This window comes from Netta rufina (assembly GCF_964035555.1).
Source record: "Netta rufina genome assembly, chromosome: 10".
In the NCBI taxonomy this organism is placed as follows: Eukaryota; Metazoa; Chordata; class Aves; order Anseriformes; family Anatidae; genus Netta; species Netta rufina.
This window is the reverse complement of record NC_140133.1, coordinates 6,686,971-6,699,330: the sequence shown is the minus strand read 5'-3', so window position 1 is coordinate 6,699,330 and position 12,360 is coordinate 6,686,971. Positions and strand designations below refer to the sequence as shown.

The 12,360-nt window shown below is 34.1% G+C and overlaps 1 protein-coding gene across 1 annotated transcript in view; it reads left to right on the top strand.

Annotated features, from left to right (window-relative positions):
- ATP2B2 (ATPase plasma membrane Ca2+ transporting 2) overlaps window positions 1–12,360 on the top strand; it is a gene marked incomplete at its 3' end in the record, with an annotated part of 270,171 nt that overhangs the window by 169,980 nt on the left and 87,831 nt on the right. The window contains exons 4-7 of the mRNA XM_084293036.1: window positions 1,173–1,430; window positions 2,493–2,618; window positions 10,207–10,332; window positions 12,107–12,139. Coding sequence (XP_084149162.1) covers window positions 1,173–1,430; window positions 2,493–2,618; window positions 10,207–10,332; window positions 12,107–12,139 — 543 coding nt within the window. The remainder of the gene's footprint in view (window positions 1–1,172; window positions 1,431–2,492; window positions 2,619–10,206; window positions 10,333–12,106; window positions 12,140–12,360) is intronic.

Below are 12,360 nucleotides of genomic sequence, written 5' to 3'. Positions count from 1 at the left end.
TTCATTTTCTCTCTCTGTCACTCAGGAGAGAAGGCTCTTTTGCTTGGATTGGGTTCTTTTTTTCTCCCCTTTAGGTTGTGAAATCTCTGAATTTTGTGATTCCAGTAAGCATGCTTTGCTATCCACTATCATGAACTATTTTTTTAGGGCTTGTTTCATTAAAGAGGACATCTAGATTAGTTTTATTTTGTAAATTTTGTCTAGGAAATGTATTCAAATCTTAATTGTGTGTTACTTGGAAATAAATAATTAGCAGTAGTTAATAAAATATCTCAGTATTAGTTCAGGTAATACTTAGAATGTACTTTTTAAACACTATTATACTTGTATCAGAAATAATATACTTATTTTTCTACAAATATGCCCTCTATTCCTCTGTAAGAAAGATACTGATTATGTTATATCAATTACTAGTTATTAATTGGGTTGCTGATGAATTTATATTAGGTTTTTATTTTTCTGAATGTTCCCTAATGCCCTTCATTATTACGTTTAAATACTAATATGCTAGTTGATCAGAGTAGTTTTTTTTTATGCAAGTGTTCTTTATGAGGGCATTTAGCTGAGACTGCTTAGAAATTATATTGAAAATTATTTCTTTAATCTTTTTTTAGGAAGGTATACAATCTTTCTCTTATGCTTGATAAAACTAGGTCAAATACCAAGCAATAAATATTAAATGGTAGGTTAGATACAACAGTATCTCTATTTGTAATGTTTACCCTTAATCAATTCAGGCAATCTTCAGAAATTTGATTACTTCATTGTTACAGTTACTACTCATGTCTCCTATTTCTAAAACGAAAATTTAGAGTTAAGTCATGAGTATATAAATTACATCAGATGTGTAGCTTTTCAAGCATTTTTTTGTTTTGTTTTCCCAATCTTCAATTTATATAATTCTATTCTTAATTGAATTGTATCACTTTCAACTGATTTATGGTATTAGTTGTTTTAGTATTAGGAGCCACTTTTCTTAAGTCCTCCTGATTTCCGGGAATGTTAGATGGCTCAGGTGAAGCCTGAGTCCTATTAGACAACAGAATTGATGCCGCCTTTACCCATTGGTTTGGTTTGCATTTTGTTGCCATTTCACAGCAAGATTTTCTTGTGATAAATGTAATACAACTGATCTTTGCTTGACTGAATGAGTCATAATATTGTCTTGGTAGGATGCGGTACTGCAACAGGAGGAGCTGAAGATGAAGGTGAGGCTGAAGCTGGCTGGATTGAAGGTGCTGCCATCCTGCTCTCTGTTATCTGTGTTGTGCTCGTCACTGCCTTCAATGACTGGAGCAAGGAGAAGCAGTTCCGTGGGCTTCAAAGTCGTATTGAGCAGGAACAGAAATTTACTGTTGTCCGAGGTGGACAGGTTATCCAAATCCCAGTGGCAGAGATAGTAGTTGGTGACATTGCACAGGTGAAATATGGTAAGTTTCGTCAAATCGATAACTACTTTTCTGAACTTTATTTCCCTTCTCCTTTCCTGGCCAAATAGAGGATATTTGGAACTCACTTCACTGGAATTAATTCAAAACCAGAATAATTTGGTATCATTACTATCCATGGTATGGTAATAATTATGCTGTGGGGGCAAAAGAAAAACTTGACCTAAAATACATGCAGTAAAATTACACTTGGTAATTAATTTTATTTTTGTAAGCTTCACTTCCTTTCACTGACAAGGACAAGAACTGTACTTACAATGGTAATTCTCTTTCATGGAGGATTACAATATTTGGAATTTTTGGAATCTGTCCAGTTATGAATATGAGGTATGAATATGAAGCAATTTTAAATGCTTTCTGAAAGGGAATCATGCCCCTGTGCTAACCCTAGTTGGTAGGCTGCTCCAAAACTATGGATTCTGTAAGTGTCCACAAACTGGGTGTTACTAGTGGATGGATGCCATATAGTTATATACCATAAGGGACACCCCCCCCCTCCCCCCCCCCCCCCCCATTTTTCTCCCCATGCTCTGGTGAATTGGAAAATCTTTGCAGGAACTCTGTTAGCTGTGTCTAATTCAACCTGAAAATTACAGCCTGTTCCAACAGGTGTCCAGTCTCTCCTGGGTCAAGTCTCTCCTAGGTTTAGATGCAGGAGAGCATCCAGAGAGCAGAAAGGAGAGAGACTGCTTAACTGTCTATTAACTGCTGTTTTTTCTTAGGAAGTTTGACAGAACAACCTTCATGTCATGTTAAAAATATCACTCCTGTCCTAGTCTAGGTGATTATTCATTGTATGTTAAGTGTGATGCATTCTGATTCTGGTGTAACGTTAAGCAAAAAATATTTGCAACGCAAGGGTTATTCCCTATGGGATTACAATAATGTGGCTAATGTGGTCTGATATGGTTGCGCTTTCATATTTGCTTTCATTTTACATTTTAATGTAATTATTGTTGTAATTTTATCATAGAAATAATCATGTAATTATAAAAGCACTTACTAAATCACTGTGGTTTTCCATTGCCATGTTTTTACTGAAAGGTGATCTCCTACCTGCCGATGGGATATTTATTCAAGGAAATGATCTTAAAATTGATGAAAGTTCTTTAACTGGAGAGTCAGATCAAGTCCGCAAATCTGTTGACAAAGACCCAATGCTACTGTCAGGTAAATTTGTCTGAATTCTTTCTGAGTTTATCTTTTATGTACAGCTTTGTTTGTGTTTTGTTTTGATTTGGTTCTCTACAGCATCAGGTTTTGGTAACTTAGATATAGCAGGTCTTTTGAATACAGACACAGACCTTGACAGTTTTTCATATGAGAGATAGACTAATGTTTTCTGATTGTGTGTAATTCTTTCTGATCATGATATTTATTTAATAAAGTGAGAAAATGCTGAAAATTTTTAGAGGGAAATGAAAATATAATTCCTGGAAAAAACAATCATTTCAATTCATCGTATACCAGCTTTAATTTAACCATTAAATTTTAAAGTCTTTCAAAGCCTCTTTTTTATGCATACAGTAGAAACATTAGAGAAAGAAACAACAAATGTGCTAAGAAAGATGGATACACTAAAATATTGACTTTTATGTCAATTTTTATGTTCATAATCTTTGTTACATGTTCATGTTATTCATACTATTTGTATTTTGTAATATAATTCTACACAGTAAATCATTTAAATATATATATATTATTCTAAAAATGAGATTTTTAAATAGCCTGGTTCTTAACAGATTTAAGCTAAGATGTGAAGACATAAAAGCTGCCTGGTATTTTGTCTCATAACGGTCTCATAACAATCATCAATGTATTGCAACTTGATAGAGTCCTTTCAAATACATTTGAACTCTCAACTCACAGAAAGTATTCTTCTTGTTGTCTTGTTCATGTACTCTCACATATTCCTAAATTGAGATCCTTTTGAACACCCATAGATTTCAATGGTGACTGTGGAAAAAATATAAAGACACTGCCCTGAAAGGCATGATGGGAAGAGAAAAGGAAAATAGTCGAGTTAGGTGAAAATAAATTTTTATCCTGCTTCCCAAAGCTTAAACATCTTTGCTAGAAAGAGAGGTTTGTCTTTATGGTTTTACAGTAAAGTTTGCACTCTTTATATTTCCCTTTTAGTATGTTATCTCTATAGTAATTACAAAAAGGTGAAGAATTAATGGGATATTTTAACAAATGCTACACAAACTTTTGCTCCATATTTATACTAATGAATTTATACTCGTTCTGTGTTAGCGAATCCTTGAACTCTATTTGCTTATGAGTTCGCCAAATGCTACCTTTTTTTCCAGAGATATACTGCAAAGTTTAATACCCATGATGTTGGACCTGATCTGCCTGCTGGAAATTGTTAGTAGCTCAAAAATCAAAAAAGTTGAAACCCACCATGTCATGTTTGTTTCACAGTAGTTTTAAAAACAGAATTTCTGTTGGATATTAGCATAGCACCCATATTTTAATAAAACTTCTTTAAAGCGGGAAAAAAAAAAAAAAAAAAAGCTGTAAAAAGACCTTAATTTTTCCTTGTCTTTGAACCTGAAGACATCAGTAAATTATTTCCAATTAGGTTTTGGAATTTAGACAAAGATTGTCAGGCTGATGTTTGCCACTGTTCTTCCTCCATCGTCTGTTGGAAAAGAAGACAGTTCAGGTTTGATAGAAGAAAGCTAAAGAAAGGTAACATTTGAATTGCAGCCACGGTTTGTTTTTGTGGGTCTAAATTTGGTGAAAGAAAAACACCATGAATCAGGAAGTCTTATTTTCACTGTTGGCACCTGAAACATTTTTAATATTCGATTAGTTTCAATGACATAATTAAACTAAATGAGTTTCTGTGCTTAATGTCCTGTTTAATCATCCAGATAGTCATTTACTATACTTGAGAAGCAATTCTAAGAGTACAAGTGCTGACTAGACCAGATGGTTCATTTCCATCTGTATATAGCACATTTGGTACTACCTAGGAAGGCAGAAATGGGAATATATACTGAAATGAAACTCAACTGATATACCTGAAATGAAAACAACCAATAATTCCATTGTACTTCTGTCTAAAACATTTCCCTTCTTTTAGGTCACTAATGAAGTTTTGCATGCATGGTGTAGCACAATGCACTGTATCAAAAATCAACAGCATTAACAAGCCCATGGTTATATTAAATTTCTTTGCAATGAGCATGGGCATGTATAGACCAAAAGGTGAAGAGCGCTTAGGTAATGAAACTGTCTGATACTTGTCCACCTTTTCCTGGTGGATGACAGGTTGGCCATGAGCCAGCTAGTGTGCCCTGGTGGCCAAGAAGGCCAATGGGATCCTGGCGTGCATTAAAAGAAGCGTGTCCAGAAGGTCAAGGGAGGTGATCCTCCCCCTCTACTCTGCCCTGGTCAGGCCTCACCTGGAGTACTGTGTCCAGTTCTGGGCTCCCTGGTACAAAAATGACAAGGATCTCCTGGAAAGAGTCCAGCCACAAAGATGATACGGGGCCTGGAGCATCTCACCTATGAGGAAAGGCTGAGAGACCTGGGTCTGTTCAGCCTGGACTAAAGAAGACTGAGAGGGGATCTCAGCAATGTGTATAAATACCTGAAGTGTGGGAGACAAAGGGATATGGCCAACCTCTTTTCAGTGGTTTCTGGGCACAGGACAAGGGACAATGGCCAAAAAATGGAGCACAGGATGTTCTGCACCAAGATGCGAAAGAACTTCTTCACGGTGAGGGTGATGGAGCACTGGAACAGGCTGCCCAGGGAGGTTGTGGAGTCTCCTTTCCCGGAGATATTCAAGGCCCGTCTGGACACCTACCTGGGCAGCTTGCTCTAGGGAACCTGCTTTGGCAGGGGGGTTGGACCCGATGATCTCTTAAGGTCCCTTCCAACCCCTACAATTCTGTGATTCTGTGAAAACTGATATGCCCTTCAAGTTCTGCATAGTTTGAAATTCAGAGAAATCCATGATACCCATATACAGAAGTTTTGTACACGAGTCTGGCCTCAGTAATTATTTAGGGGTACAAGGTGATAATAGTTAACATTGTAAAAAAAATATCTTAGGAGGTTTATTGTTTCAAGCTTTTTTCCAGTTATTTAGATTAATTTGATTAATGAAATGAGTATGAAAGAGTTGCAGAGAGGAACTGACCCAGTGTAGTTCTCACTGAACTGATACTGACAGAAGGTTATCTTAACCTAAGTTTCATCCATGTGTACTTCTTTTTGTTTGTTTGTTTGATTCTTTGAAACAATGAAGAGTCAGCTTATTAAAGAACAAATAAATGAAAGAAATGTCTTGGTCATGGTGCTTTGTTAGGTTTTGGAAATTAGAAGGAAGCTTGATTAAGGAATCGGGTCAGTTACTGCCTGGAGAAAAATAGTTCTGATTCTGTCTTAATTCCTTGCCAGAAAATATTCAAAGCTAAGCTTCTAGCAAAGCAGAAATTTTTAGAACAGAGCATCTAACTTAAAATGTTCCAAATTATTTGGTTATGCTGAAATTACATGTAGATGAGTTTTTGCTGGAAAACTTTTTTTGTTTAAAGAGGATATTCTGATGGTTGTTTCGCTTTCTTAGTAACTTCGGTTACCTTTTAATAATTGCAGTGACTAAACCGTTATTTAGACATACAGATAGAGAATTTTTGCTCAACTCAAGCTTGCTGGAAGTAACAAAACAGGATAAACACTCAAACTTAGAGTTCTCTGCATTTCTTTCTGTATTTTTTTTGAGCCATATTTCCAACCTATTTCACTAGTATTGTTAGATTTGGAGGTTTCTGAGCAGTACATGTTTAGTTGCATTTTTGTCTGAAAATGTACATGCTTCAGTGTAGCTTCCTTATCTGTGTAATCCAAATATCTGTTTTCCCACTGAACTAGTCTCCTTATTTTCTATCTTGGAATATTCACTGTTTATTAAAAAAAAATACTTGGCATGTGAAAAAAATATATATTTTACTAATATTGAAAAAATAGTCTAAAGAGGGAAATAATTCAGTGTAGTAGTTACACATGAAGTTGAAATACATGTTTAGTGAACAGATTAAGTGAAAAGCATGCATTCATTCCAGCATTTCATTTATGTAACAATAGTTGATCAAATTCACAAAGTCTATTTCTTCATTCAGGCTAATATAAATGAATTATAACACCACTTAAATGACGAAATTGCCAGAGTTAGATGGAAGGAGGTTCAGCTTTTGTGATTAGCTTCCAGTAATCCTAAGAGTAGTCTGCTGATAAATTAGTACTTAGTACCAGCTCCAAAGCACGCATTTGTATGCAATTCAACATTTCAGAATTATGTTTTACAAGACTAATGTTAAGAAAAGGTTTAAAAGGTTCAGCATGGCATTTCATGCATTTGAAGACATTTTGCCTTTTCAAGGTGCACAAAACGTAAGCTTGAAAATTGGTGGATATTTGTTTTCTTAATAAAGTTGCCCATATGCATGCCGTATTTTGTGTATATTTATGCACACCTTTGTAGTCCAGTACAGAAGAAGATTCCTTCAAAATAAAACATGTATACTAAAAGAAAGTTATAAATGAAAAGATAGTTTTAAATGGTGGCCTTAAAAGAGGTTATTTCAAAAGTTATGCATTAAATTTCAGGCATTTTTTCTGTTTTGCCTGAGCCAGTACAACCTATTCTAATTCTTAAAGATCTTTACTGTTCTTTTTGACTTGAATGTGATTTGATTTTGGTTGTTTGGATAGTTGTTTTGTATGTTCATGATGTTTTGCTCTGTCATGTGAAAGAGAGAAAATGACTTTTTAAGGAATCAAATGGTATCACAGAAATGCCATAGGAGCCATAGGAACAGTTCACAACACACTAAGGTCGTGGGTTTTTTTTTTTTTTTTTTTTTTTTTTTTTTTGTTAACGTATCTGACTAGTGGAGTATTTTTGTTCCCATTTTTCTTATTTCTGCTGAATTTTTCTCAAGGTTGTGATGAGATGTCTATGGTCTCAAACTAGGCTTAGTGTTGCTACATATGCTGTCCTGTGTTTCTCTTTTCCTTTTAAGAACATGAAACTTTGATTACTTATAAGAAGATTTTGATTACAAATATTTAGTGGCATTGTTTGAGGACAGCAAATGAATGTGCAGTAATAAGAAAATGTGTTAAAAAAAAAAAGGTTATAAGGAGATTATATATATTAATATATATCTATGTATGACAAACGTTCCTTTTGTCAACTTTTGAGATAACTAAACAAAGAGAAAGCATTTAAATGAGAATCATCACCCTTAAAATGCTTTTTTTTTAAGAAAAGGAGGGGGAAGGAATCTTTGCATGTCCATTCAGATTTAGTAGGTGTGAAAGCTCAATAAGATTCTCCATGAGAAATTAAAAACACCCCCTATTTGTTCAATGCCACAGACTCATAATTCAGTTGGTTAAAATCCATTTTGCAGTAGTTTGCAATAAGACTGAGGATTCTTCTCTATTTCACTGTGGCTTCAGACATCCCTTCCTCCAATATGTTTCAAAACTACAGGCATCAGTGAACAACTTCGCTTTTGTTTCTAAATATTGAGTGATAAGTAATGATGGCATTGGGTAAGTGACAGGGGTGAGATAGTTGAGGATAAACATAACAGAATCTTTACCCCATTAGCCACAGAAGTATTTAGGATGTCAGTTACTGAATTTACATTACTCATGCTGTCAACAGAATGAAAGAAACAGTGGTTTCATGTTAATGAAAGTAAATGGGGAACCTTGCATTTCTGGCAAACTTTAACTGTGGAGCAGTACAACATTAGTTTTGAAGAGAGGTGAGGATCTAAGAAACAATAGAATAAAACCCAAAAAAGTAGTTTGTCACAAATACCACAGTGACAAGGCATTAAAGTGGTTATTATAAGCAATTAGAAAGTAAGAACTGTTTATTTGTTTCTTTTTCTTTTTTTGATCACAATGGTCAAACTGTTTCTTTGACTTAAAGACTTGAATTCTTGTCTTAAACAAATAAATTACTTAAATATAGGAGGTTTTTCTTTTTTTCCTTTTTTTTTTAATTTTTTTTTTCCTTTGTTTTTCCTATAATGGTACTTTAGTTACTGGATTATATTCTGATTCCATCTGGTCTGATTTTACTTATATCCCACAGATGCATGTCTGTGACAATGACTAGTCCTAATACATAATGTATTTCAAACTATAATACCTACGATAAAACAAATTGTTAAATAAGAAACCAATCTTTGAGCAGATTTAGTTAACCATGTGTTATCGTTAACCAAGTTAACCATATTTCACTTGGATTATAAATATGGGGTTTTTGTCCGTTTGTTTGTTTTATATGAATATATATAAACTATTTTCTTCTCACAGCTTTTACTTTGTATGTTATAGTCTGTTTTTGTACTTTCCAAATTATTTCCTCCTTCTTCAAATGCAGGAAAGAGTATTTGAAAAACCCCAAACCCAGTAAACTTCCAGCTACTTTCAAACTCAGTTTACCCTGCCAACTTCACATAGAGAAATAATTGCTTTTCATCTGGGTGTCACAAAGACTTATACTAAATAGGCAATGCTATAGCTTAATAGGCATACATAATTTTCTACCAGTAAAGAATAAAATATAAAACATATTTCAATTAATAGCTTCGTATATGAGTAGTTTCTCATCATTAGGTATTAGCTTTTTGTCTAGACCATAGGAATATAACTGTGTCACATGACTGACATACAGTGGTGTATGTCTTTTAATATTCACTATCTACTAAGGACAGATCTATTAAAATGTTATAAAGTGTTACAAATTTTTTCCAAGATGTTAGATCAAAATACTCCATGACTGTTTCTAGGAATTCCTAGTTTGTTTATGTTTCCACAACTCATAGCAAAAGGTTTCTAAGAGGCTGTGATTTTAGATACCCCCAACATTTGCTTAAATAAGAGTTGTAAATTAAAAATTTCTATACAATAAAGCATGCATTTTTTTTCTCAATAAGAATTTAGTTAATATAATGGTGTAATTACCTAGTTAAACAAATGATCTTAAAAAAAAAATACTCTGCATTTTAATTTGTTTTAGACTAATAGAAATCTTTGTACACATTGATTTTGTTTTCAAGTGTATCAGATTCTTGCTGTTTGGGAAACTCGTGATTTAATTGAATTTAACATCCCTTGAAGATTTTTTTCAGTATTGATTTTCAAGTTTGAAGATGAGAAATCATCTTCAAAAATATTTTTTCTATGCCTGTAAATCAACAACAGCTGAGAAAGATGAGAGAAATTGCACATATGCTTTTGCTTTGGTTATGTAACAGCATTCCATGTATAGTCAGTGTAATCTGGACAACAATCTCTGAGGAATATTTGCAGAATATTAAGAAATATTTCTTAAGTTACAAGAATTAAATGTATGAAGCTAAATTATCTTCCAAACTTGTGTAACCTTTGTGTTAGTGACAACATTTCTTTTTAAAATTGAATGTAATGTGGCTAATGAACATGCATCCTAATATTTGCTATTAAACATCCATTTGTGGTTGAGAATAGTATATAACAATAGGGCTTATTTTTGATATGTAATAATATTGACCTTGATGAAGATTTTAAAAGTGTAACTTTCTCAGTTACAGATCTCCCTCAGTGCTAGTCTTGTGTAAAACATTTAATGGCTATTCTTTTTAACTTATATATATACACACACACACACACACGTGTGTTTATATATATATGTATGTATGCATAAGCAAGCACTTATATTGTGTATTTTCAGGTACTCACGTCATGGAAGGCTCTGGACGAATGCTCGTAACTGCTGTCGGTGTGAATTCTCAGACAGGCATCATCTTTACTCTGTTAGGTGCTGGAGGAGAAGAAGAAGAAAAGAAAGATAAAAAAGGTAAATTTCACAACGCACATGAATGCTCCCAAGAAGGCACTTGGTTTTGTTTTGGTTTTGTTTTGTTTTGCTTTTGTAGCCAGAACTCTCCTCAACTCTTGACAAACAAACAAACGGATTTAAAAAAACTTTTTCTTTAATCCATTTTTGTCATTGCACATCACACTGGAAAACTGCAAAAGTGGTTAACCAATAATATACATTGGATAACAAGATGTTTTCCCAGTGTTAAATTGCAGACTCTCAGTACATAATTAAATGCAAGGAAGTACATGGGCATACTCCCATTGCTATGTCTTTTTGCATAAATCCATACTCACCTAAAATTTGCAAAGGTTTTGCACTTGTGCACTTACATCTATGCAATATTGTTTTTTCAAAACTCAGCCATGAAAATTACATCTTTTTTTGAGCTTCAGACATAAAATAAAGATAAGATTTTTTACTAACTTAGTTATTTAATGTCAGTGACTGATTTTAGAGGCATTTTAATTACCTAAGGTGTAGAGGTCATTCTAAGAATAGTAAAATTGAATAAAGTAAGTAGCGGTAAATGTTAACAGAGAGTTTAACTTTGACATCACGTATCAGTTGATGAAATCAAGAAATGTTAAGATTTTCCATCTTATTATAGTTTGAAGTCATGAGCAACTGCTACTCTGTGGTTTGCACACCAAGCAGACATGATTTAACATGTCCTTTGCAGTTTTTGTTCATACAGTCTTTTTGTAAATCATTCCAGTCTACTTTCAGAATTTTGTTCCGTGTTTGTTCTAAGTATGTTTTTCTTTCAGACATGCTTAAGGTCAATTAATATGATTTTTTAGACACTCCCACGCTTTTTAGTGCTTTTTACAGTTAATAAAGGAGTAGTTATAGTTTTACAGAGCATTTTACCTATTAGAAAGCATGATTTCACCTTTATTATTTCTGTTCCATCATTTCAATTTGAAGCAGCAGATAGGAAAACCAATTCAAAATGGTTTTCACAACATAGATTTTCTGTTCAGAAATATGTGCAACAAATGGAAGTCCTTATGAAACCTAGAAATGCAAAATACTTATCAGGCATGATAAGTTTGCAGAACTTTAAAAGGAGAAAGACCGCAACTTCCCAAAGTAAAACTCTTTCACTTCAGACTAGTTTTGAACAATTTCCTGGAGTCTAATCTTGCTGTCACTAAAAGGATGGAAAAGACTCCTACATACAGATGTTTCAGGATCCAGCAGCATCTGTTTTGGCAGTGTATAAGAATATTCTAAAGGAGAGGGAGCAACATCAGTTTCTGCTTGAATGTAACAACTGTCTGTCCTGAGGTCCTTTGTTTAATGGGGTTGGCCTTCTCTGTATATTATTTTGCTCAGGACGCTGATGATTTTCTCATGTTGGATTGTGGATAGCCTGGAAGACAGTGAAAGACAAATCTGAGGTAGCAAAGTAATGCAATGCACTGTGCTCATAATGTACTTCCGAGAGACACAGATACTTACAGGGATGTATAAGATCTTTTTTTGCAGATGCTAAATCCAATTGGATATAGCTACAATACCAAGAAAATTCCTTCATGTTTTGTACTGGCTCTAGCAGGTTTGTGCTAGTGCAGAAGAGTACCTGTGCAGAGCTGATGGCTGATTAGGCCTGAACTCAGATGATGTACTCTCATATATAAACCTGCAGTTCTCTAAAGTCCTAACAATCATAGATGTTTGCTTCAGTCTTATGTGGGTGTTTGCTTTTATTGTTCATTAACATTTTGTAAAAATCATCATACAGGTGTGAAACAGGACGATGGACATCAGCTTCCAGGTAGAGTAAGAATTCTACCACATCAAATGAAAGGATGAGGCCTTTAGCCAGCAAGCTTTGGTGCAAATCAGGGTTGAACTAATGATTAAAATAATTGTCTTTGAATCAGTCCAGTTAAATTAAAGAACAATTTCAAATCAACAGGATTGTTCATGGAAAACATTTAAGTGCGCACGCACTGTTGGTGTTGCAAATCTGAATGTTAAGCTTGAATACTCAGT